A 27,962-nucleotide genomic window follows, 5' to 3' on the forward strand; every position below is an offset into this window, starting at 1 on the left:
TACTCCAGCATTTTGTGTCTATCTTCGGTGTAAACCAGCATCTGCAGTTCCTCCCGACAAAAAAAAAAACAACCTATGATTGATGCCAGACCTTGAGCAAATGTAGTTCAAATGGGCTTTTGAATGCAATTTTGGAAGGATTGTTTCTTGAAACAAACTGCTCTAAAAGTTTGAAGGAAGGAATTGCAGAAAACTAGTTTAAACCAGAGATAGACACAAAATGATGGACCAACTCAGCTGGTCAGGCAGCATCTCTGGAGAAAAGAAATAGGTGATGTTTCGGGTCGAGATTGTTCTTCAGGCTAGGTCTTTTTATAGTGAAAAATAAACTGTGTGACAACATTTTTACCATGTGATGATTTTTCCACACGTCGATAGACGTTGTTGGCTCAAGAGTAACTTGGGAGAGGAACTTGGTAACTTGGGAGACGAACTTGGAACATCGCAGAAATGACAAGTAAACGGCAAACTTAGTCATACCCGTGGAAACTCGGTTAAACTCTTGAACATAAACTTGGAATCTCCTACACAACCACGAGTCTGATTTTTTCTTTCACTCGTGGGTGGACTCACACCGTGAGACAGGGCCATAACTTTACTGATTGTTGTCTATGGTCGGGACGTAGAGGATCTAGTGGCAGAGGGATAAATATAGAAACATGGAAACATATAAAGTAGGTGCAGGAGTAGACCATTCGGCCCTTCAATATGATCATGGCTGATCATCCAGAATCAGTACCCTGTTCTTGCTTTTTCCCCATATCCCTTGATTCCATTAGCCCTAAGAGCTATATCTAACTCTCTTTTGAGAGATGCTAACTCCTGGGTCCAGAAGTCTCATCTATCCCATGAGACCCTGATCTCAACAGGATCTCATCTATAATTGAGCTGAGAAGAGTGGTGGTTCAGTCACAGTATATTCAAGGCAGAGATGAACAGGAAATGGGGGTATATGTGGGTGGTGTGGGAAAGTAAAGCTAGATGGTAAATTAGCCCTTATAGAATGGTAGGGTACATACCAGTGAAAAATGGGCATCACCTTATAGAATGGTAGGCAGTATATGTGGGTGGTGAAGGAAAATGGCGTTGTGGTAAATTAGTCCTGTCCTTATAGAATGGTAGGAGGTATATGTGGGTGGTGAAGGAAAGTGTTGCCGAGGCAGTAAATTAGCCCCAACCTTATCGAATGGAAGGAGGTATATGTGGGTGGTGCATGTAGTAAATTGGCCCCAGCCTTATAGAATGGTCGGGAGTATATGTGGGTGGTGTAGGAAAGTGGTGCGGATAGTAAATTAGCCCGACATACAATGGTAGGGGATATAGTGGGTGGTGTCGGTAGTAAATTAGCCCCAATCTTATACAATAGTAGGACAATCACCAAGGGCCAAATGGCCATCACCATCTGCTTCCTCGTGGAGACTTCCCTCTCAGCAGTGAGCGGGGGACCTAGCAAGTCGAGGATTAAAAGGATGTCATCTGCATGGCGAGGTTGTTCTTTGAAAGGTCTGTTCATGTTGTGGGAGAATTAGCGCACTTTGAACTCGTCATGTTTGCATGTTAGTATACTTAACACATCACGTACATCGTGTACAAAATCATGAGATGAATAGATCGGGCAGATGCACAGAGTCTCGAGCGCAGAGTAGGGCACATAGCTTTAAGGTGAGGGGGAAAGATTTAATAGGAACCCGGGGCGTAGCTTTTTCACATACAGGGTATTGGGTACATGCAATGAGCTGCTGGAGTTGAGTAGTTGAGGCAAGGACTATCGCAACGTTTAAGAAACAGTTAGATATGTACATGGATAGGACAAGTTTTGAGGGATATGGGCCAAACACAGGCAGGCGGGGCTATTGTAGATGGGACATGTTGGTCAGTGTGGGCGAGTTGGGCTGAAGGGCCTGTTTCCATGCTGTATGACTATGACTCTGTGACATGGTAACTCACCATAAATCTAATTTTAGAGGCTTTTGGATGGGCACATGGATATGTGCAGGCAGATGAGATTAGTTTAACTTGGTATCATGTTCAGCACAGTGTGGGCTGAAGGGCCTGTTCCTGTGCAGCGCTGTTCTATGTTTGACCTGTTTCTCTTGCAGGGAGGGGAGCTGGTGACTGTGGGTGGGGCTGGGGTGTGTGCCATACTGGGGTGGGGGTGCAGCGGTGGTGGGGGGGCAAGTGGGGGTTGGCACAGCACCACGGGGAGGCCACTTGTCCCACTGATCCCGGGCCAGCGATCCGGCCAGTGTCCTTCTCCAGCACGTGCCCTGAGGATTTAATCCGTTCCCTTGGGAGAGCCAGGAACGACTTTGTCCTTGCAGCGAGCGAGCGCATTCCTATCCGTGTCAGGCAAGTGTTTGCCTCTGTTACTCCCGCTGCTGTTGCCAAACACCTTTAATCACCTCTCACTATGTTTGCTATGTGCTCCGACTTCGCAATGCTTCACTTGTTTTGGTTCAACAGAAACACTCTCTGCAGCCGTAGAATGGCAGACTTGTACCCTGCGGCTGAGGTGACTGGTTTAACTCTCGGTGTGCCGGCTGGGAGCAGGGGAACGGAAAAGTTGAACGTGCACCTCCTCTGTCAGGTTCCCTTATCTCTAGTATGCCCAGGCCTGCATCAGCGGTGTCTCTGCAAGGAAAGCAGGGCCGGGCCCACAGCCTCTTCAGGAATGTGAGGCTGGGCTGCTTGTTTCCACGCAGGCTCCCATACTTCCCCGCCCGGTGGAATGTGCAGCAGGCTTGGACACATCGACCCATCTCCCTGCATGGAAACCAGGGCCACACCTCGCAGCGGTTGAGACCTGCCTATGGGGGCCAACCTGGCCAGGCAGTGTGCTGTTTGAGAGATGGCCTCCCTACACGAGACGCAAGTCAAGAATCAAGAGTATGTTATTGCCATATGTCCCGAGACTAGATTGTCATACAGTGTGGAAACAGGCCCTTCAGCCCAACTCGCCCACACTGACCAATATGTCCCATCTACACTAGTCCCAACTGCCAGCTTTTGGCCATATCCCTCCAAACCTGACCTATCCATGTACCTGTCTAATTGCTTCTTAAACATCGCAATATTCCCTGCATCAACTACCTCCTCTGGCAGCTTGTTCCATACACCTACCATTCTTTGTGTGAAAAAGGTACCTCCCAGATTCCCCCTTCACCTTAAACCTGTTCTCTGGTTTTTGATGCCACTATTCTGGGCTAGATACTCTACCCGATCATAATGTCATAAGGTCATAAGGAATAGTAGTATTAGGCCATTCGGCCCATCAAGTCTACTCCACCATTCAACCATGGCAGATCTATCTCTCCCTCCTCCCCATAACCTCTCACAAACCTGTACTAATCTATTCCTTTCATGATTATATGCACCTCTATAAGATCTCATACTCTTGCGCTCCGTGGAATAGATTCATCGCCATCTCAATCTTTCCCTATAGCTCAGACCATTGAGTCCTGGCAACATCCTTGTAAATTTTCTCTGTACTCTTTCTAGCCTGACAACATTTCTCCTGTAACATGGTGCCCAGAACTGAACACGATACTGGCCTCACCAATGTCTTATATAACTGTAACATGACCTGCCAACTTCGTTACGCATGAAACCATGATTGAATGGCGGACTAGACTTCTCGGGCTGAACGGCCTAATTCTGCTCCTAGAATCTATGAACAGAACAATGAGATTATTAAAGCCCTGTCCCACAGTACGAGTTCATTCAAAGAGTTCTCCCGAGTTTGCTCTGATTCGAACTCGGAGATTTACGGTAATGGCCGCTCGTCGGTACTCGGGGCTCTCGTGGACATTTTTCAACATGTTGAAAAATCTTCACGAGTCTTCACGAGCTTACCGCGTTTCCCGAGTACCTGCCGTTAGCGTTACGAGTCGCTAAGAGACACCGCCGTGCTCCGACGTACCCGTTACGTTAATTCTCCATGCTTACCACAAGTTTGATTTTTTTTAACTCGGGAGAGCACTTGAATGAACTCGTACAATGGGACAGGGCCATTACTCAGTGGCGCAACAGATATGTAAGCATAGTACTCAATTGACACCATTAATAAACAACAAAGAGTTCAATTTATGAAAACAACCAAACAATATTACAAAGACAAAAACAAAGCCCCAATACTCTAGTGCAATGTTAATTGTAAAGATATGAAGCATAGGAGAGATATCTGCTCCATGTATAATGATATAGTAAGCGCCTTATATGTAAGCAGTAAGCCATAACTGCAAGCATAAAAATAAGACACATAACATCAGACCTGGCTGGAATAAGTATGTAGCTGAGTATCATACAGAAACCCGTGAAGCCACCAAATCATGGGCTATGGCAGGTAGACCCAGACAGGGGCCTGTGTTTGAGCACAAGAAGCTCACTAATGCAAGGTATAAGTATGCTGTTCAATTCATCTGTAAAAATGAGCAAGCTATGAGGGCTGATTCCATGGCTAAGAAGCTGCTAAGTAACAATGCTACAGATTTTTGGAAGGAAGTGAGAGCTCTTAGCAATTGCAAAACATCTCTATCATGTACTGTAGATGGAAACTCCGGAACAGCTAATATCGCAGAGTTATGGCGACAACATTATAGCACTTTATTCAACTGTGTCAAAGGTGACTTGTATAGGGTGGAAAATATTGAGAGTAATGACTCGATGGTGATTATGTCACATGAGGTGTATCATGCCATGAACAAGCTGTCCAACAACAAAGCAAGTGGCTTGGATCATATCTCTGCTGAACATCTTAAGTATGCGAGTATGAGGATAGCTCCTCTCCTAGCTATTTGTTTTACTGGCTTTATGATTCATGGCTTGTTACCAGACTCAATGTTGTCTGTCCTGTTAGTGCCGGTCATTAAGGACAAAGCTGGTAAAGTAGGCAGCCTAAATAATTACAGGCCCATAGCTTTAGCCAGCATATTGTCAAAAGTCTTAGAAAGAGTTCTGCTGGATAGAATAAATGAGTTTGTTAACTCCACAGATAACCAGTTTGGCTTTAAAGCTAAACATGGCACTGACTTATGCATATATGCCCTAAAGGAGATTGGAAACAAATATAGAGGCAAAAACTCTTCAATCCTTATGTGCTTTATTGATGCTTCCAAAGCCTTTGACCGTGTTAATCACAGAAAGCTGTTTGGTAAAATGAGTCAAAGAGGGGTGCCTGAATACATTGTTAGAATTCTGGCCTACTGGTATGCCCACCAGACTATGCAAATAAAATGGGGCAATAGGGTCTCAGCCCCATTTGGGGTTAGCAATGGTGTTAGACAAGGGGGAATTTTGTCCCCAGTCCTTTTTAATCTATATATTGATGATCTGTCTAAACAATTGAAAGCCTGTAACACTGGGTGCGTGATTGGTAATATTTTAGTGAACCATATTATGTATGCAGATGATCTTGTGGTCTTTAGTCCATCTAGCGCTGGTCTCCAGCAGCTCCTTACTATATGTTCCGTGTATGGTGTGGAACATGACATTAAATATAATGCTAGTAAGAGTGCTGTTATGGTCTGTAGAACCAAAGAGGATAAATGCCTAAAATATCCTGTTTTTAAATTGTCTGACAACAATCTTAGTGTCTGTAATAAGATAAAATATCTAGGGCATATTATTACAGAACAAATGACAGATGATGAGGATATTTATAGGCAACGACGCATGCTGTATGTACAGGCAAATATCCTCTTGCGTAAATTTGGTGCGTGTGCAGATGTGGTGAAGATGTCGCTATTTAGAGCATACTGCACACCCCTCTACACTGCGCACCTGTGGTCGAACTATTTAAAGGCAAGTATGCAGAGACTAAAGGTGGCATATAACAATGCCATGAGAACACTGCTAAGGCAACCTAGATGGTGTAGTGCCAGTAATATGTTTGTGGCTGCAGGAGTCAGTACTTTAGAAGCTATCCTAAGACACCACATGTATAAATTCATTTGCAGGATAAATGACTCTAAAAATGTGCTTATTGTGGCCTTGACAAACATAAGGGTCAGCACTACACGCTACGAATCCCAGTTGTGGAGACACTGGTATCGTTGTCTCGTTATAGGACATTGATCATCTTTTAATCTGGATTTTTAACTTAAGTATTGTGGGTTTTTGTTAAATATAAATTATGATGTTTTTATGTGATATACCATGATTTTATATATATTTATGACATTTGATATGCAATGCATTTTTAATGTAATGTTGCCCCTTGTCTGGACCTTGAGTCTGTAATAAAGTTTATTATTATTATTATTATTATTATTATTAGTGCAATCAAGGCAGTTTATAGTTCAGTTCAGATAGACACAGAGTCAGGCAGCATCTCTGGAGAATGAGGAAGGATGATGTTTCGGGTCGGAACCCTTCTTCAGACTTCTTCAGTGAGTTTAGTTGAAGTTTGTAGTGTTCAATATCTTGATTATAGGGGTTTATAAAAACAGGGGACACAGATCAGGGCGATGGTCATTTGCTTTTGTCCCAGGGCAGGAGAGTCCAAAATTAGAGGGCGTAGGTTTAAGATGAGAACGAAAAGATTTAAAAGAAACCCCAGTGGAAACTGCAGGACATAGATTAAAACTAAGGAGGGAACAATTTCTTGGAGACCTGAGGAGTAGGTTTTTTCACACAGCAGGTGGTGGGTATACGGAATGAGCTGACACCGGAAGTGGCGGAGACATTTAAACGATATTTGGACAGGTACATGGATAGGAAAGCTTGAGATGGATATGGGGCTGCACGGTGGCGCAGTGATAGTTGCGGTCTTACAGTGCCAGCCACGTCTGTTTGTCTGTACGGACTTTGTATGTTCTCCCCGTGACCTGCGTGGGTTTTCTCCGAGATCTTCAGTTTCCTCCCACACTCCAAAGACGTACAGATTTGTAGGTTAATTGGCTTGGTATAAATGTAAATTGTGCCAAGTGTGTGTAGGATAGTGTTAATCTGCGGGGATCGCTGGTCCGCGTGGACTCAGTGGGCTGAAGGGCCTGTTTCCTGTTTTCTAAACTGTAAAAAAAAATCTAAACGCAGGCAAATGGGACTAGCTTGTTTATTAACCTTTGTCAACAAGGATAAGTTGGGCTGAAGGGCCTTTTTTCCGTGCTGCATAGTTCTACAACTATATAAGTTGAGGAAAAGCCAGGTGTGTGAGGAACAGGAACTGATGGTGACGATCATACACACAGTGACATACCTGGGTGCACTTTCTTTACCTGTCTGTACCAGGTACAGGTGAAGTTGTCTGCACAAGACCTCACACTGAGTGGGTGTGGGGAATGAGTGCCTTTGATTAATGTATTTTGGAGATCTGGTATTGATATAGGTTTGTTATTCACCTATGTACTGCGATACAGTGAAAAACTTTGCTTTGCATGCTTTCCAGACAGATCATAGCATACATCAGGTGCAAAGGAGAAAATAAACATGGTGTTACAACTACAGAGAGAGAGTGCAAAGATAAAATGTTCATGGGCTGCAAAGATTGGGAGATCAGGAATACATCCTTGGATTACAGAACATAGAACTCAGCAGTAAGGCTCTCCATCTACTGAGAACGTGATGCCAATTACACAAGGGGTGGTGGGTGTCTCGAGCAAGCTGCCAGTAGTGTACCATTGTTGAGATAGGATTAGGGTTGTTCCGGCAGGTTCAAGAACATGATCGTTGTGGGATCCTAATGCCCCTGTCCCACTTGCGAAACCTGATCAGAAACCTCAGGAAACCTAAAGGTCGAAAGTGGTTTCCGCTTCTTCTATGTTCTGGTGATTATTTCAAAAAATTCAAAACCGGCCGCGACTAAAAATAGGTTGCCGTTTTAAAAATCGGTAATTTTTTAGTCGAAGCTGGTTGCGATGCTAGTTGAAGGTGGTTGCCGGAGGTTGCAGGTGGTTGCCGGGGGTTGCAGGTGGTTGCCGGAGGTTGCAGGTAGTGGAAGGTAAGACCTCCACTACCTGCAACCTCCGGCAACCACCTTCAACTAGCATTTTTAAAACGGCAACCTATTTTTAGTCGCGGCTGGTTTTGAATTTTTTGAAATAATCGCTGTAAGGTGCTGTAAGGCAGTAACTCTACCGCTGCACCACCGTGCCGCCCAATGTACTGGGACCAAAATTGTGCTCAGTATTCCAGGTATGGCCTCGCCAATATCCTGTTCAATTGCAACAAACTTCCGTACTTTAAAACTCCAATTTTTAATGCAATGAAGGTATTCATGCAGTTTGTCTTCTTCACTACTTGTGTGATCAGCCAGTTAACGTAGTGATTCATAGAAACATAGAAAATAGGTGCAGGAGTAGGCCATTCGGCCCTTCGAGCCTGCACCGCCATTCAATATGATCATGGCTGATCATCCAACTCAGTATCCTGTACCTGCCTTCTCTCCATACCCCCTGATCCCTTTAGCCACAATGGCCACATCTAATTCGTGCATTATAACACCGCCATCCCTCTAAACTTCATTTATTTGAAATAGCTCAACATTAAAATGCTCTTAAGGTGGCATGGGATTGAGTCTTTGCGTGCTTTTCCCAGAGAAGGAACTACTAAACCTTAAGAACTGAATGTGTGCAGTCTGGTCGCCCCATTACAGGAAGGATGGGTATGTTTTGGGAAGGGTGCAGAAAAAGTTTACCAGCTACCACCTGGATTAGCAGGTATTAGCTATAAGGAGAGGTTGGACTTCTTTCTCTGGAGATTTGGAAGTTGATGGGAGATCTGATAGAAACACATCAAATTACTAGAGGCATTGATAGAGTAGTCAAAGAATCTATTTTCAAAGGTGGAAACGTCAAAGACTGGACTCGAGGACATAATGTGTCCAGTTCTATTCTGTCCAGTTGTGTTTAGTTCTGGGCAACATGTTATCGGAAAGATGTTGTCAAGCTGGAAAGGGTACAGAGAAGATTTGTGAGCATGTTGCCAGGCCTTGAGGGTCTGGGCAACAGAGAAAGGTTGAGTAGGCTGGGACTCTATTCCCTGGAGCACAGGAGGATGAGGAGTGGTCTTCTAGAAGTATATAAAATGATGAGAGAAATATATTGGATAGATGCACAGTCTCTGGCCCAGAGAAGGTGAATCGAGGACCAGAGGACATAGGTTTAAGGTGAAGGGGAAAAGTTTTAATAGAAATCTGATGGGGCATCTTTTTCACACAAAGGGTGATGGGTGTAAAGAACAAGGTGCTAGAGGAGGTAGTTGAGGCTGGGACTATCCCAATGTTTAAGAAACAGTTAGACAGGTACATGGATAGGACAGGTTTGGAGGGATATGGGCCAAATGCAGGCAGGTTGGAGTAGTGTGGCTCGGACATGTTGGCAGTAGTGGGTAACCATATAACCATATAACCATATAACAATTACAGCACGGAAACAGGCCATCTCGACCCTTCTAGTCCGTGCCGAACACGTATTCTCCCCTAGTCCCATATACCTGCGCTCAGACCATAACCCTCCATTCCTTTCCCGTCCATATAACTATCCAATTTATTTTTAAATTATAAAAACGAACCTGCCTCCACCACTTTCACTGGAAGCTCATTCCACACAGCCACCACTCTCTGAGTAAAGAAGTTCCCCCTCATGTTACCCCTAAACTTCTGTCCCTTAATTCCCAAGTCATGTCCCCTTGTTTGAATCTTCCCTACTCTCAGTGGGAAAAGCTTATCCACGTCAACTCTGTCTATCCCTCTCATCATTTTAAAGACCTCTATCGTCCCCCCTTAACCTTCTGCGCTCCAAAGAATAAAGCCTTAACTTGTTCAACCTTTCTCTGTAACTTAGTTGCTGAAACCCAGGCAACATTCTAGTAAATCTCCTCTGTACTCTCTCTATTTTGTTGACATCCTTCCTATAATTAGGCGACCAAAATTGTACCCCATACTCCAGAATTGGCCTCACCAATGCCTTGTACAATTTTAACATTACATCCCAACTTCTATACTCAATGCTCTGATTTATAAAGGCCAGCACACCAAAAGCGTTCTTTACCACCCTATCTACATGAGATTCCACTTTCAGGGAACTGTGCACAGTTATTCCCAGATCCCTCTGTTCACCTGCATTCTTCAATTCCCTACCATTGACCATGTACTTCCTATTTTGATTTGTCCTGCCAAGATGTAGCACCTCACACTTATCAGCATTAAACTCCATCTGCCATCTTTCAGTCCACTCTTCCAACTGGCATAAATCTCTCTGTAGACTTTGAAAATCTACTTCATTATCCACAACCCCACCTATCTTAGTATCATCTGCATACTTACTAATCCAATTTACCACACCATCATCCAGATCATTGATGTACATGACAAACAACAGTGGACCCAACACAGATCCCTGTGGCACCCCACTAGTCACTGGCCTCCAACCTGACAAACAACCATCCACCATTACTCTCTGGCATCTCCCATTCAGCCACTGTTGAATCCATCTTGCTACTCCACCATTAATACCCAACATTTGAACCTTCTTAACCAACCTTCCATGAGGAACCTTGTCAAAGGCCTTACTGAAGTCCATATATACAACATCCACTGCTTTACCCTCATCAATTTCCCGAGTAACCTCTTCAAAAAATTCAAGAAGATTAGTCAAACATGACCTTCCAGGCACAAATCCATGTTGACTGATCAGACCCTGTTTATCCAGATGCTTATATATATTATCTCTAAGTATCCTTTCCATTAATTTGCCCACCACTGACGTCAAACTAACAGGTCTATAATTGCTAGGTTTACTCTTAGACCCCTTTTTAAACAATGGAACAACATGCGCTGTACGCCAATCCTCCGGCACTATTCCCGTTTCTAATGACATTTGAAATATTTCTGTCATAGCCCCTGCTATTTCTACGCTAACTTCCCTCAATGTCCTAGGGAATATCCTGTCCGGACCTGGAGACTTATCCACTTTTATATTTCTCAAAAGTGTCAGTACTTCCTCTTCTTTGAATCTCATAGTTTCCATAGCTACTCTACTTGTTTCCCTTACCTCACATAATTCAATATCCTTCTCCTTGGTGAATACCGAAGAAAATAAATTGTTCAATATCTCCCCCATCTCTTTTGGCTCTGCAGATAGCTGTCCACTCTGACTCTCTAATGGACCAATTTTATCCCTCGTAATCCTTTTGCTATTAATATAGCTGTAGAAACCCTTTGGGTTTACTTTCACCTTACTTGCCAAAGCAACCTCATATCTTCTTTTAGCTTTTCTAATTTATTTCTTAAGATTCTTTTTACATTCTTTATACTCCTCAAGCACCTCATTTACTCCATGCTGCCTATAATTATTGTAGATCTCCCTCTTTTTCCGAACCAAGTGTCCAATTTCCCTTGAAAACCATGGCTCTTTCCGATTTTTACTATTTCCTTTCAACCGAACAGGGACATAAAGATTCTGTACTCTTAAAATTTCACCTTTAAATGTCCTCCATTTCTCTTCCACATCTTTCCCATAAAACAAAATGTCCCAATTTACTCCTTTTAAATCCTTTCGCATCTCCTCAAAGTTAGCCTTTCTCCAATCAAAAATCTCAACCCTAGGTCCAGTTCTGACCCTCTCCATAATTATATTGAAACTAATGGTATTGTGATCACTGGTCCCGAACTGTTCCCCAACGCATACCTCTGCCACCTGACCCGTCTCATTTCCTAACAGGAGGTCCAGCACCGCCCCTTCTCTAGTAGGTACTTCTATGTATTGCTGCAAAAAACTATCCTGCACACATTTTACAAACTCCAACCCATCCAGCCCATTTACAGAATGTGTTTCCCAGTCTATGTGTGGAAAATTGAAATCTCCCACAATCACTACCTTGTGCTTACTACTAATATCTGCAATCTCCTTACATATTTGCTCTTCCAATTCTCGCTCCCCATTTGGCGGTCTATAATACACCCCTATAAGTGTTGCTACCCCTTTCCCATTTCTCAGTTCCACCCAAATAGCCTCCCTAGACGAGCCCTCTAATCTATCCTGCCAAAGCACTGCTGTAATATCTTCCCTGATAAGCAATGCAACACCTCCACCTCTTGCCCCTCCAATTCTATCACACCTGAAGCAACGAAATCCTAGAATATTTAGTTTCCAATCACAGCCCTCCTGCAACCATGTTTCACTGATCGCCACAACATCATACTTCCAGGTGTCAATTCAGGCTCTAAGTTCATCCACCTTTCTTACAATGCTCCTAGCATTAAAATATACACATTTAAGAAACCCACCCTCTCTTATTCTCTGTTTATTGTCTTTTGCTTCTCTCTCCCCTTCATTTTGGGTCAGAGTGCTACCATTCTCTGCCTCCTGCCTTACACACTGACTGCTAGCTTTCCCAATTTGAGTCCCTCCCCCCAACCATACTAGTTTAAAGTCTCCCCAGTAGCCTTTGCAAATCTCCCCGCCAGGATATTGGTCCCCCTCGAGTTCAAGTGCAACCCGTCCTTTCTGTACAGGTCGCATCTTCCCCAAAAGAGGTCCCAATGATCCAGAAACTTGAATCCATACCCACTGCACCAGTCCCTCATCCACTCATTTATCCTCCACCTCGCTCCATTCCTACTCTCACTGTCGCGTGGCACAGGCAGTAATCCTGAGATTGTTACCTTTGCAGTCCTTCTCCTTAACTCTCTACCTAACTCCCTAAATTCTTCTTTCAGGACCTCTTCTCTTTTTTAACCTATGTCGTTGGTACCTATATGTACCACAACTTCAGGCTCCTCTCCCTCCCATTTCAGGATTTCTTGGACCCGTTCAGACACATCCCTGACCCTGGCACCAGGGAGGCAAACTACCATCCGGGTCTCTTGTCTGCGTCCACCGAATCGCCTATCCGACCCCCTGACTATAGAGTCCCCTATTACAATTGCCCTCCTCTTCTTTTCCTTACCCTTCTGAGCAACAGGACCGGTCTTTATGCCAGAGGCCCGGCCGCTGTCGCTGCCCCCAGGTAGGCTGTCTCTCCCACCCTTACTCAAACATGAGTACTTATTTTCAAGGTGTACAGCCACCGGGGTACTCACCAGTCCCTGCCTCTGCCCGTTGCCCTTCCTAACTGTAACCCAGTTTTCTGTCTCCCGTGGTCTTGGAGTGACCACCTCCCTGTAACTCCTATCTATGACCTCCTCGCTCTCCCTGAGCAGACAGAGGTCATCGAGTTGCTGTTCCAGGTTCCTAACACGGTCCCTTAGGAGCCCCATCTCGACGCACCTGGCGCAGATGTGGACGTCTGGAGGGCACTCAGACTCCATGACCTCCCACATCTGACATCCAGAACAGTAAACTGCCCTGGGCCTCATTCTCCCCCTTAACCGAATACAATAAAGCCTTACCCGGGATACAAGCCAATCAGCTGCTTCCTCTAGTCCTGTAACGGCTGCTTCCTTTAGTCCGTTCGACCAATCAGAGGCTTCCACCAGCCCCCTTAATTTGAAGTGTGATCTGCGAATGGAACGTTGCAGATTTTGGTCGCTCCTCCCTCTGTAACGGCTCCTGGGCCTCTGTTGAGACAAGCCCCGCGATGGTTTTTTTAACTCACCACACGGAGGTCGCTCCTCCCTCTGTAACGGCTCCCGGGCCTCTGTTGAAACAAGCCCCGCGATGGGTTTTTTAACTCACCACACGAAGGTCGATCCTCCCTCTGTAACGGCTCCTGGGCCTCTCAAACATGAGTACTTATTTTCAAGGTGTACAGCCACCGGGGTACTCACCAGTCCCTGCCTCTGCCCGTTGGGCTGAAGGGCCTGTTTCCAAACTGTATCACTCCATGACTATAGCTTTAAGATGAGATGGGTTATATTTAAACGAGATAGGCGTGGCAAGCTTTTTTTTTTACACAGAGGCTGGTGGGTGCCTGGAATCGAGTAGATGTGGGAGCAGATATGATAATGGCATTGAAGTGGTTATTAGACAGGAAATTGGATATGTAGAGAATGGAGGGATATGGATCACGTGCAGGTAGAGATGATTAGTTTAACCTGACATCGTGTTTGGCAAGGACAATGTGGACTGAAAGGCCTGTTCCTGTGCTGTACCTTTCTATGTTCTATGTAATAATTTACATTTTAATTCCATTTAGTAAAATATAATACCTTACACATGCCCACATGAAATTCCTTTTGCAAGTCTTTTACCCATTCACTTAATCTATCTTTATCGCAACAGGTCTTTGCATCCAGTTTTGAATCATCGGCAAATTGTAGAGTCATTGTGTCATGCAGCGTAGAAACAAGCCCTTCGGCCCAACTTGCCCGTACCGACCAATATGTCCTGTCTCCACTAGTCCCACTTGTCTGCGTTTGGCCTATATCCCTCTAAATCTGTCCTGCCCATGTATCTATCTAAATATTTCTTGAACGTTGCGATAGTACCTGCTTCAACTACCCCCTCTGGCAGCTCGCTCCATACACCCACCACCCTTTGTGTGAAAAGGTTACTCCTCGTGTTCCTATTAAATCTTTTCCACCCTCTTCACCTTAAACCTATGTCCTCTGGTTCTCGATTCCCCTACTCTGGGCAAAAGCCTCTGTGCATTTACCCAATCTCTGCCTCTCATAATTTTCTACACTTTCGAAAAAAAGTTGTCCTCAAATCCCCCCGGACACATTTCCTCAGATCATAAGGTCATAAGCTCATAAGGAATAGGTATAATTTGGCCATTCGGCCCATCAAGTGTACTCCGCTGTTCAATCATGACTGATCTATCTCTACCTCCTAACCCCATTCTCCAGCCTTCTCTCCATAACCTCTGACACCAATACTAATTAAGAATCTATCTATCTCAGCCTTAAAAATATCCACTGACGGCCAATAAATGAGATATATTTAAAATTGTCCTCTAGACCACAAGTAAGCAGAACTAACAAGTCTCTCCCCCACCCCTCATGTACTAGCTTCAAAGTCATCTTGTTGAGTTTCATTGTAACTCATTTTCACCTTGCCCACAGCTACCAATGGCCTGTTTCCTTTATCATTGTTAATTTTTTGCATAACTTCCATTCATTTGTTCTAAATCTTTCTATATTACTGTCTACAGTATATCTCTCGTTTCCCTTTCCCCTTGACGCTCAGTCCGAAGAAGGGTCTCGACCCAAAACGTCACCTATTCATTTTCTCCAGAGATGCTGTCTGACCTGCTAGTTACTGATGCTATTTATGTGTATCTTTGCTTTACACCAGCATCTGCAGTTTCTTCCTACACACTTGAGGTTAGATAGGCTTTAAACACCCAGGCCAGTTCTTGAACTCGTCTATATTGTGTAGACCACAGTATCCTGGCCGATGTGCACTGCTGCTCGCTCGAAGACATCGAATGGTCACGGCCCCTGTTGCTCTCCCTCTTCACTGAATGTAAGTGGCTATGAATATTTTTGGGTTAGAAACATAGAAACATGGAAAATAGGTACAGGAGGAGGCCATTTGGCCCTTCAAGCCAGCACCGCCATTCATTGTGATCATGGCTGATCGTCCCCAATCAATAACCTGTGCCTGCCTTCTCCCCATATCCCTTGATTCCACTAGCCCATAGAGCTCTAACTCAAAGTTGAAGCGCAGAAGCTATTCTGGAGCGGTTGATCTCTGCGTAGATGAGTGAAGCTGATGCCATCCTTTCAAGGGCAGCAATGCCTCTGTGGGGATTCCCAGGGGTGGAGAAGCACGAGGGGTGGACTGAGAATAAAATCAATGCATGCCAGAAACACGCAGCTGGTCGGACAGCATCTGTGGAGGAAGAAACACGGCTAATGTTTCAGGTCAAAGACTGAACTGGGAAAGCGAGAAATCAAGTTGCAGATAAAGGGGAAGTGAAGAGGGAAGAAAGGGAGTGTCCGTGAATCGTGAAGACACGCAGGCTCCGGGAGACACCACAGCACAAAATGCTGCAGTAGCTCAGCATGGTCAGGCAGCATGCCTGAAGACCATGGATAATTGACGTATTGGGTCGAGTCCCTTCTTCAGACTGATTGTAGGAGGGGGGGAGAGAAGAAAGCTGGAAGAGGTGGGAGGATATGCAATTTGTGCATACTGTGAATCATGTTTGAAAGAGGAGAAAGTTAGCATTAGTCTCAAAGTAAATATTCTCACAGCTATTTTGGAAGAGTCTGGGATGGGTGCTTGGATCTGACGGACCATCTTTTGGGAGAGGGGATTAGTATAGATAGATATTTGATGGCCGATGTGGACATGGTGGGCTCAAGGGCTTGTGCTGCGTGACTCTATAACTGTTGTTCTCGTCCTCAATGCACCCCTTTCACAGTTTGGCCTAGGAGGGCAGATTCAATGGTCTGAATGCCTTTTGAGAAATTCTACAGCTGAGTTGTTTTGCATCATGAAACAAACTTTAACCACAGTCATAAGGTCATATGTTATCGGAGCAGAATTGGGCTATTTGGCCCATCAAGTCTACTCTGCCATTCAATCATGGCTGATCTATCTCTCCTTCCTAACCCCATTCTCCGGCCTTCTCCCCATAACCCTTGACACGCGTACTAATCAAGAATCAATCTATCTCTGCCTTAAAAATATCCATTGACGGCCTCTGCAGCCTTCTATGGCAAAGATTTCCACAGATTCACCACCTTCTAGCTGAAGAAATTCCTTCCTAATTGACCATTCTTTGATTCTGGGGTTATGACATCTAGTCCTGGACTCTCCCACTGGTGGAAACATCCTTTCTACTCTATCCAAATCTTTCACTATTCGGTACTTTTCAATGAGGTCCCCCCTCAAACACTCTTCATATGTTAACCACTCATTCATTCAGTCATGGTGGTATACAGCATGGAAACAGGACCTTCCTGCCCATGACGACCATGTCAGCATTCTGGGCTATTCCCATTTGCATGCTTTTGACCCATATCCCTCTATACTCTTCCTATCCGCATAACTGTCCAAATGTCTTTTGAAAGTCATAATTGTATCAGTTTCTACAGCTTCCTCTGGCAGCTTATTCGAGATATGGACAATCCTTTGAGTGAAAAGTTGTCCTTGAGGTTCCACTTGTACCGCTCCCCTTTTACCTCAAGCCTATGCCTCTAGTTTTAGAATCCTGGGAAAACGACTCTGAATGGTCATTTTATCCATTCTCCTCATGACCATATACACCTCAAGAAGGTGACCCTCAGACTCCTAGACACCAAAGGAAAAAATTCCCAATCTAACCAATCTTGCTCTAATATTTAAGCCCCAGGTTCAGGTAACATCCTGGTGATTCTCTGCTCCACCCTTTCAAATATTATTACATCCTTCTTATAGCTGGGCATCCAGAACTGTATGCTTTAGTCCAAGTGTAGTCTTACCAGTGTTCAATGTTCTATGATGCGCGCAGTGCTGCTGTGTCGTAAGTCCACTGATCTATGTTTTATGCACAGATCTCCCGACAATAATATACCATACACATACTATGTCAATGATTTGGATGAGAATGTACAGGGCATGATTAACATGTTTGCAGATGACACTAACATGGGTGGTATTGTAGATAATGAAGATGGTTGTCAAAGATTGCAGCTGGATCTTGATCGGTTGGTTGGGCAGGTGTAATGTAATACAGTGAAGTGCGAGTTGTTGCTTTTTTGGGCAGCCTAACAAGTGCAGGACATACACAGTGAATGGCAGGGCTCTGGGGAGTGTTGTAGAGCAGAGGGATCTTGGAGTGCAGGTACACAGTTCCTTGAAAATGATATCACAAGTAGATAGGGTGATCAAAAATGCTTTTGGCACATCGGACTTCATCAGCCAGAGTACTGAGTATAAAAGTTGGTAGGTCATGTTACAGTTGTACAAGGTATTGGTGAGGCCACATTTGGAGTATTGTGTTCAGTTTTGGTCACCCTGTTATATGAAAGATGTTGTTAAACTGGAAATTGTGCAGAAAAGATTGATGAGGATGTTGCCAGGTCTTGAGGGCCTGAGTTATATGTAGAGGTTGAGCTGGCTAGGACTTTATTCCTTAGAACGCAGGAGGGTGAGGGGTGATCTTATAGAGATGTATAAGATCATGAGAAGAATAGATACGGTGTTTTTACCTAGAGTAGGGGAATCAAGAACCATAGGTGCATAGACAAGACACAAAACATAAATTGTAAATGAATCCACATAAATTACACATACGTTGTACAAGACAGTGAAAAGAAAAGGACTATGCAAAAATAAAACAAGACATTAATGCAAAACACAATAATAAAACATGTCCATGGTAGTGAAAGAAGTGTCCGATGGCGTTCTGTAGCCAAGGTGGGATTAGCATTGTGCAGGTCGGTGCAGGACCCTGATGGTTGAAGGAAAGTAGCAGATCCTGAACCCAGCTGTTTGCAACTTCAGGCTTATGTACCTCCTGCCCAACAGTAACAGCAAGAGGAGGGAATGGCCCAGATAGTGGGATCCCTGATGATAGATTCCATCTTCATGAGGAGAGCCTCATGAAGATGCTTTTGATGGTGGAGTCGGCTGTTCCCATGTTGGACTGGGCTGAGTCCATCCCTCTCTCTGCAGCCTCTTGTACTCCTGTATGTTGAAATTGCTGCACCATGCCCTGATACAAACAATCAAGACTCTTCTTACAGTGCAACTATAGAAGTTTGTTAGAGTATAAGAGAACATTGAATCTCTTTACATTGTAAGCAAGTGGAGGTGCTGGCATGTCTTCTTCATGATTACATTTGCTGGGATAACTGAGATGTTAACATTGTGAGGTGGCACAGCGATAGAGTTGCTTCCTTCTTGCACCAGAGACCTGGGTTCGGTCCTGACTACGGGTGCTGTCCATGCAAAGTGTGTCCATTCTCCCCATGACTGCATAGGTTTTTTCCGGGTGCTTTGGTTTCCTTTCACACTTCAAAGGCGCACAGTTTTGTCGTTTAATTTGGCTGTGGTAAAAATTGTTAATTGTGCCTAGTGCGTAGGATAGTACTACTGTATGGGGATCGCTGGACGGGGTGGACTCAGTGCGCCAAAGGGCCTGTTTCTGCGCTGTATCTCTAAACTAAACTAAACTAAGCTCAGGAATTTGAAGCTACTAACTCACTCCACCATCGACGCACCATTGAAACCTGGTGTGTGGGCTGACTTCCCCTTTCTGAAGTCTACACTTAGTTCCTTGGTTTATGTTGATGCTGAGCAAGAGCTTATTGTTGTTGCATCACCTAACCTGGTGCTCTGTCTCAATCCTATATGCTGACTGACTATTACCCATGATTTGGCCCAACCACAAATGGTGTCATCGGCAAAATTGACAAACCGTTTATTGACTCAGTGGGTCACGTGGCATCTCTGGAAAAAAGGAATAGGTGACTTTTTGGGTCGAAACCCTTACATAGAAACATAGAAATTAGGTGCAGGAGTAGGCCATTCGGCCCTTCGAGCCTGTACCGCCATTCAATATGATCATGGCTGATCATCCAACTCAGTATCCTGTACCTGCCCTCTCCATACCCTCTGATCCCCTTAGCCACAAGGGCCACATCTAACTCCCTCTTAAATATAGCCAATGAACTGGCCTCAACTACCCTCTGTGGCAGAGAGTTCCAGAGATTCACCACTCTCTGTGTGAAAAAAGTTCTTCTCATCTCGGTTTTAAAGGATTTCCCCCTTATCCTTAAGCTGTGACCCCTTGTCCTGGACTTCCCCAACATCGGGAGCAATCTTCCTGCATCTAGCCTGTCCAACCCCTTAAGAATTTTGTAAGTTTCTATAAGATCCCCTCTCAATCTCCTAAATTCTAGAGAGTATAAACCAAGTCTATCCAGTCTTTCTTCATAAGACAGTCCTGACATCCCAGGAATCAGTCTGGTGAACCTTCTCTGCACTCCCTCTATGGCAATAATGTCCTTCCTCAGATTTGGAGACCAAAACTGTACGCAATACTCCAGGTGTGGTCTCACCAAGACCCTGTACAACTGCAGTAGAACCTCCCTGCTCCTATACTCAAATCCTTTTGCTATGAAAGCTAACATACCATTCGCTTTCTTCACTGCCTGATGCACCTGCATGCCCACTTTCAATGACTGGTGTACCATGACACCCAGGTCTCGCTGCATCTCCCCTTTTCCTAGTCGGCCACCATTTAGATAATAGTCTGCTTTCCTGTTTTTGCCACCAAAATGGATAACCTCACATTTATCCACATTATACTGCATCTGCCAAACATTTGCCCACTCACCCAGCCTATCCAAGTCACCTTGCAGTCTCCTAGCATCCTCCTCACAGCTAACACTGCCCCCCAGCTTAGTGTCATCTGCAAATTTGAAGATATTGCCTTCAATTCCCTCATCCAGATCATTAATATATATTGTAAATAGCTGGGGTCCCAGCACTGAGCCTTGCGGTACCCCACTAGTCACTGCCTGCCATTGTGAAAAGGACCCGTTTACTCCTACTCTTTGCTTCCTGTTTGCCAGCCAGTTCTCTATCCACATCAATACTGAACCCCCAATGCCGTGTGCTTTAAGTTTGTATACTAATCTCTTATGTGGGACCTTGTCGAAAGCCTTCTGGAAGTCCAGATACACCACATCCACTGGTTCTCCCCTATCCACGCTACTAGTTACATCCTCGAAAAATTCTATAAGATTCGTCAGACATGATTTACCTTTTGTAAATCCATGCTGACTTTGTCCAATGATTTCACCACTTTCCAAATGTGCTGCTATCCCATCTTTAATAACTGACTCTAGCAGTTTCCCCACTACCGATGTTAGACTAACTGGTCTGTAATTCCCCGTTTTCTCTCTCCCTCCCTTCTTAAAAAGTGGGGTTACGTTTGCTACCCGCCAATCCTCAGGAACTACTCCAGAATCTAAAGAGTTTTGAAAGATTATTACTAATGCATCCACTATTTCTGGAGCTACTTCCTTAAGTACTCTGGGATTCAGCCTATCTGGCCCTGGGGATTTATCGGCCTTTAATCCATTCAATTTACCCAACACCACTTCCCGGCTAACCTGGATTTCACTCAATTCCTCCAACTCCTTTGACCCGCGGTCCCCTGCTATTTCCGGCAGATTATTTATGTCTTCTTCAGATGAGTGGTTGGTTCTGGGTATGGAGGTCAAGGGCAGGCTTTGGTCCCATGACCGTGGCCCACGCTGTCTGTAGGCTGGGGATGGATCTGAAATGAAGGGAATAGTGAGACTGTGCAGCCATGTACTGAACACCTCTCCTTCCGCAGGTGAGTGATGGTGCGTTCTCAGTTGTTAAAATGAGCGCCAACCCTAACCCCCTGGAGACGTGGGTGGATGCAACCAGTCACGCCCTGTGCATTAACTCGGACAAGACGTTGGAAGGGACAGCGACGAAGATCCTCAAGGTCTGCTTCTGCAGCAACACCAGCAGCAACTTGGGCAAGAACTTCAAGCTGGTCAAGTGTGACCACACGACTGAAATCAGGGTAAGGTCGGCAACGCGGCAACGCACCTCCCCGGACACGTTACGGGAGATTACTGACCCAGAGGAAGCAACCACGGGGGCAGAGTCCAGCCGGTGCAACTCTTCAGTGGGATGGGGAAGGATCAAGGACACCATCTCCCCCATACAATCCCCTCCCACAATCCACAGACACTCTCCCCCGTTTGGTTTGGGGGTTAACCCGTCAGCGCAAAGACTATACATGATGACAATTGAGTCATCCATAGTGTACAGATACATGATAAAGGGAACAACGTTTAGTGCAAGATGAAGTTCTTGATGGATAATAAATCCCGATTAAAGATAGTCCCCATCACCGACCACTCCCCACATCGTGAAACTTCTCCCCTCCCCCCCAGACACTCTTCCCCCATCATCGTAAATCCCCTTCGCTCTCCCCAAGGACACTCTTCCCACATCACCGACACAGCCTACAGACGCTCTGCCCATCTGGCGATGTTCCCAACCCACTGAACCTGCTTCCACAATCTATGGGCACTCCCCACGCAGTGAATTCCATCCCCCAGTCTCCCCCATCACCGACTACTCCCCAGCCAGTGAATCCCCTCCCCTTGTCCACAGGCTCTCTCCCCCGTCAATGACACTCTTCCCTCACTGGATCCCCTCCCCTATCCACGGACACTCTCCCCCATCACTGACACTGAATCCCCTCCCCCAATCCACCCAGTCCCCCCCCCCCCGCATCACCGATCACTCCCCAGTCAGTGAATCCCCTTCCCTTGTCTCTCATCATGCACTCTCCCCAGCCACAGCACACGAACAATCTCCCTCATTGCCAAGTCTCCCTACTCACTGAATTCCCTCTTGCAATCCATTCACACTATCCACATCACCGACACTTCCCCCCCCCCCCCCCCACTGAATCCTCTCCAGCAATCCACAGGTTCTCTCCCCCACCACCGAGTCTTCCCACTGAATCCTCTCCCAATCATAGACACTCTCTTCCACCACAGACCCTCCTCACCCAATGAATCCTTTCCAACAGCCCATGAACACTCTTCCCCCATCGACGACTTCTTCCACCCATTTAATCCCCTCTCACAATCCACAGCCTCTTTCCCCATCACTGACTTTTCCCACATACCCTCCGGACATTGTCCCCAGTCTTCGACTCCCTCCACCCACTGAAACACAAAATGCTGGAGTAACTCGGCAGGACTGGCAGCATCTCTGGAGAGAAGGAATGGGTGACGTTTCGGGTCGAGAGGGATATGGATCATGTGTAGGCAGAGGAGATTAGTTTACCTCGGCATCATGTTCGGCACAGACATTGTGGGCTGAAGGGCTTGTTCCTTTGCCATGCTGTTCTATGTTCTGTGACACAAGTGACTAGATGCTGGAATCTTGAGCATTAAACAAGGTCTGGAGGAACTCCATGGGTCAGGCAGCACCTATGCAGGGAATGGACAGATGTTGTTTTGAGTCAGGAACCTTCTTCAGTTTGTCCACTTCGATTGTGCAATGGTACTTTAGTGTCATGTGCACTTAAGTACAGTGATATTTTTTGCTTACAATTCAGTGACAATCCTACACCATACATTAGTCACAATCATACTATGTATAAGAGCGTAATATAGCAGACCACACTGAGACAGTACACAAGTCTCCACATTGCAGGCTCCATCTTGTACCCTTCAAGTCCAAAATGTTTTAAAACCACCAGAGTCTTAAATTGGGGGAAGTTGGGAGGTCATGTTGCAGTTGTATAAGATATTGGTGAGTCCGCATTTAGAATATTGTGTTCAGTTCTGTGCACCATGTTATAGGAAATATATTGTCAAGTTTGATTGGGTTCAGAAAAGATTTACGAGGATGTTGCCAAGACCAGCACCAGGGTGTGAGCTACAGGGAGAGGTTAAGTAGGCTGGGTCTCTATTCCATGGAGCACAGGAGGATGAGGGGAGATCTTAATACAAAATCATGAGAGGAATAGATCGGGTAGATGCGCAGAGTCTTTTGCCCAGAGTAGGGGAATTGAGGACCAGAGCATATAGGTTCGAGGTGAAGCGGAAAAGATTTAATAGGAATCTGAGGGGTAACTTTTTCAAACAAAGGGTGGTGGGTGTAAGGCACAGCTGCCAGATGAGGTAGTTGGGGCTGGGACATTATTGGCCTTCAGCCCAACTCGTCCATGCTAACCAAGATGCCATCCTGAGCTGGTCCCAATTGTCTGTCTTTGGCCCTATCCTTTCAACAATACAACAATACAATACAATACAATACGGTTTATTTGTCACATTGCACATAAAGTGCAAGTGAAATTAATATGTCAGCAGCGGTACAATGATAAAGAACACACACAAAAACACAATAAAAATTTAACATAAACATCCACCACAGCATTCATCACTGTGGTGGAAGGCACACAATTTGGCCAGTCCTCCTCCATTTTCCCCCGTGGTCGGGACCTCAATCCTCCGCAGCCGTTGCTGCGGGCGTCCAGATGGTAAAAGGACAAGGTACAAGTCCAGGTAAGTCCAGGATCGGCTCTTCCCTACCGGAGACCGCGGCTTTAAGTTGGTGTAGGCCGCAGGCCGGCGGTCGAGATTTAAAGTTTAAAGTTCCCGCCGCGCCGCAGCCAGAAGCACCGCAGACCGCAGGGCCGGCGGTCGAAGCTCCCCTCCAGGGGTGATGGTAAGTCGCCACCGCGCCCACGGTAGAAGTTGGCCGCGGGCCGGCAGTGATGGCTTCTTCTTCCCCCGGGTCCCCCATGAGGGATCCCGAGCTGTAGACGCCGCGCCAGCTGGAGCTGTGCAGACCGCGCGCGGCTTCAGGCTGCCGGCTGCCCCGGGCCAGCGAAACGGAGCGCTCCCCTCCAGCGAGCCCCAGCGAGGTCTCACCCGCTCCACGCCGAGAGTCCACGCTGCGCCCGCCGCTGAAGCCCCGGGCGCGTCTCCGGGAAAGGCCGCGCCGATCCTTGCTGTTAGGCCACGGGGGAGGCGACCTGGAAAAAGTCGCCTCTCCATGGAGGAGGCGGCCGAAACGGTTTCCCCCTCACCCCCCACACCACCCCCCACACAAAACACACAAAGAAACATTAAAAACATACTTTAAAACATACTAATAAAAATAAAAAAAGTTGAAAAAACTAACGCGCTGCTGACAGGGCTGCCGCCATTGCAGCGCCCCCACCGATTCCTATTCATGTACTGATCCAAATGTCTTTTAATGCCAAATGCCTTCTTCTCGTTGCTTTCAGGGAACCCGGCACCTGTTCTTCCATATCTCCCCAGGGCTCCAGCATTTACCCTGTATGATCTGTCCTGGTTTGACACACCAACGCACAACACTCCCACCTCCTTCACTCCAGGGTGAAGAAATCCCGGCTTCTCCAGCCTCGTCTCATAACCCAAGCCCCCCCATTCCCAGCAACATCCCCATTAATCTTTTCTGAATCCATTTGATCAAGTATATGGTTAGAAAAGGATTAGTGATACATAGCCCAACTGCAGGGAAGTGGGATTAGCTCAGCGAGGCACCTTGGTCGGAAGAAAGGATTAGTCTGAAGAATGACACAAAATGCTGGAGCAACTCAGCGAGACAGGCAGCATCTCTGGATAGAAGTAATGGGTGACGTTTTGGCTTGAGCCCCTTCTTCAGAATGGATCTGTATTCGTGCTGTATAAGTTTAGGTTTATTTTGTTGTCACGTGTACCAAGGTACAGCGAAAAGCGTTTGTTGCATGCTAAACAGTCAGTGGAAAGGCAGTACATGATTACAATCGAGCCCAGTGCACAGATACATGATAAAGGGATAATTTGAATAACATTTAGTGCAAGATAAAGTACAGTGAGTCCGTGACTATAAATTTTTCCTATTTGTGAATTTTTCTTTTGGTGGCAGGCCAAGTCTCTAAGTTGATTTTATTGCTCAGCGTTGAAGGGCCCTGTGCAGCCCTCTGCAACGGCGAGCTGAGCTCAGTTTTGATCAAATATATCAGTTTATATTATTTTACTGAAGCACAGCACTTCCTGTGGAATCTGTGGCTTCCCACTCCAGCTGATGGTACACGTTGCAGAAAGTAAATTTCCTCTTGAGCAGGTGAATGAAGCAGGCTATTTTCTGCTTTCCGAGGTTTTAGTAGCCAGTGGCTGTTCAGAGTGTGGTTGGGTCAGGGGTTTGTACAAGCACCTGTGCAGCCAATGTAACATCCTCAGACTCTACAGTAACAGCTTTGCTCTGGGATGGGAGCCAGCCGTGTTGATTAAACAGTGCAGGAAGGAACTGAAGATGTCGGTTTACACCAAAGATAGACACAAAATGCTGGAGTAACTCAGTGGAACAGACAGCATCTCTGGAGGGAAGAGATTGGTGACTTTTCGGGTTGAGACCCTTCTTGAGACTGAGAGACGATTAAACGTGTGGTGTGGAGGCTGTCACCCTGAACTTCCTGCTGTGGGGTGTGATTGTTAGCATATAATAATTAAATGACAGTGAGATGTGACTCGTATCTGCAGAAACAATGAGTTTTATGCTGATCTAACTAAAGATCATTGTCAAAGAATGCATCAATATGGAACTTAAAGAAGAGGCCTTTGGCCTACAATGTCTGTGCTGAACAAGATGCCAAGTTAAACTAGTCTGCCTGCATGTGATATCTCTCCATTCCCTGTATATCCATTAGCTCATCTAAAAGCCTCTTAAATGCCACTATAGAGTCATACCGTGTGGAAACAGGCCAGTCGGCTTAACTTGCCCACACCAACCATCTATACTAGTCCCAGATGCCTGCATTTGGCCCATATCCCTCTAAAGCTGTCCTCTCCATGTACCTGTCTAATTGTTTCTTAAACATTGCAATAATCCTTGCCTCAGCTACCTGCTCTGGCAGCTTGTTCCATACATCCACCATCCTTTGTGCATATTCCTATTGAACAGTTTCCTATTAAATCTATCCTCCTTCACCTTAAACCCATGTTACTGGTTCTCATTTTCCCAGCTCAGTGGGAAAGGTTCTCTACCTGATCTATTCCTCTCATGATTTTAAACACCTGTATAAGATCATCCCTCATCCTCCTGCGCTCCAAGGAATAGAGTCCCAGCTTGCTCAACCTCTCCCTATAGCTCAGACCCTTGAGTCCTGGCCAAATCAGACTCCTCCTGAATGGATAGCAAATTGGCTCCATGGAAGAGGGTGATGGTGGAAGGTTGCTTCTCAGACTGGAGACCTGTGACTAGTGGTGTGCCTCAGGGTTCGGTGCTGGAACCGTTACTGTTTGTCATCTACATCAATGACTTGGATGAGAACATATAGGGCAAGATTAGCAAGTTTGCTGAAGATACAAAAGTTAGTGGTTTTGCAGATAGTGAAGATGGTTGTGAAAGATTGCAGCAGGATCTGGATCGATTGGCCAAGTGGGCAGAGGAATGGTTGATGGAATTTAATACAGAAAAGTGTGAGGTGTTGCATTTTGGGACGTCGAACAAGGGCAGGACCTACACAGTAAATGGTAGGCCTCTGGGTAGTGTTGTAGAGCAGAGGGATCTAGGAGTACAGGTGCATGGTTTCTTGATGGTAGAGTTGCAGGTAGATAAGGTGGTCAAAAAGGCTTTTGGCACTTGGGCCTTCATCAGCCAGAGTATTGAGTATAGAAGTTGTGAGGTCATGTTGTAGTTGTATAAGATGTTGGTGAGACCGCATTTAGAATATTGTGTTCAGTTCTGGGCACCATGTTATAGGAAAGATATTGTCAAGCTTGAAAGGGTTCAGAAAAGATTTACGAGGATGTTACCAGAACTAGAGGGTGTGAGCTATAGGGAGAGGTTGAGTAGGCCCGGTTTCTATTCCATGGAGTGCAGGAGGCTGAGGGGAGATTTCATAGAGGTATACAAAATCATGAATGGAATAGATCGGGTAGATGCACAGAGTCTCTTGCCCAGAGTAGGGGAATCGAGGACCAGAGGACATAGGTTCAAGCTAAAGAGGAAAAGATTTAATAGGAATTTGAGGGGTAAATTATTCACACAAAGTGTAGTGGGTGCATGGAACAGGCTGCCAGAGGAGGTATTTGAGGCTAGGACTAACCCATCATTTAAGAAACAATTAGACAGGTACATGGATAGGACAGGTTGGAGGAATATGAACCAAACGCAGGCAAGTGGGGCTAGTGTAGCTGGGACATTGTTGGCCGGTGTGGGCGAGTTGGGCCGAAGGGCCTGTTTCCACACTGTAACACTCTATGACTCTAAGACACCACCTCTGGAAATGCCTTCCAGCAGGAAGGGGTTACAAGCCCATCCAGCCTGCCCTGTAATTCATGTGAATCATGGCCGATCTGTTCTTGGCCTCCGCACGTTCCTGCCTGTTCCCCCTATTTCTTACAGTCTAAAACGGCATTTGTCTCGGCTTCCCCAGCTTCACCACAGCTCTCCTGGAGAGAGCATTCCAAAGAAGAACAGAAACTACTAAAGAAACTCGGCACTGCAGGCGGTGTCTGTGGAGAGTGAAACAGTTCCCCGACCCTCAGCTCTGATGAAGCGACAGATTTCAATCTCTGTCTCCACAGCTGCTGCCCAACCTGCTGAGATGTTTCACATTTTTCTAAT

The 27,962-nt window shown here is 45.7% G+C and overlaps 1 protein-coding gene across 2 annotated transcripts in view; it reads left to right on the forward strand.

The window, feature by feature from the left end:
• The window catches only part of ptk2b (protein tyrosine kinase 2 beta), a 115,653-nt gene that overhangs the window by 25,580 nt on the left and 62,111 nt on the right, over positions 1-27,962 (forward strand). For both annotated transcript variants that reach the window (XM_033026102.1, XM_033026103.1), the window contains exon 2: positions 21,160-21,378. In XM_033026102.1, coding sequence (XP_032881993.1) covers positions 21,190-21,378 — 189 coding nt within the window. In that variant the 5' untranslated portion in view covers positions 21,160-21,189. The remainder of the gene's footprint in view (positions 1-21,159; positions 21,379-27,962) is intronic.

Source organism: Amblyraja radiata, chromosome 8 (assembly GCF_010909765.2).
Source record: "Amblyraja radiata isolate CabotCenter1 chromosome 8, sAmbRad1.1.pri, whole genome shotgun sequence".
Taxonomy (NCBI): Eukaryota; Metazoa; Chordata; class Chondrichthyes; order Rajiformes; family Rajidae; genus Amblyraja; species Amblyraja radiata.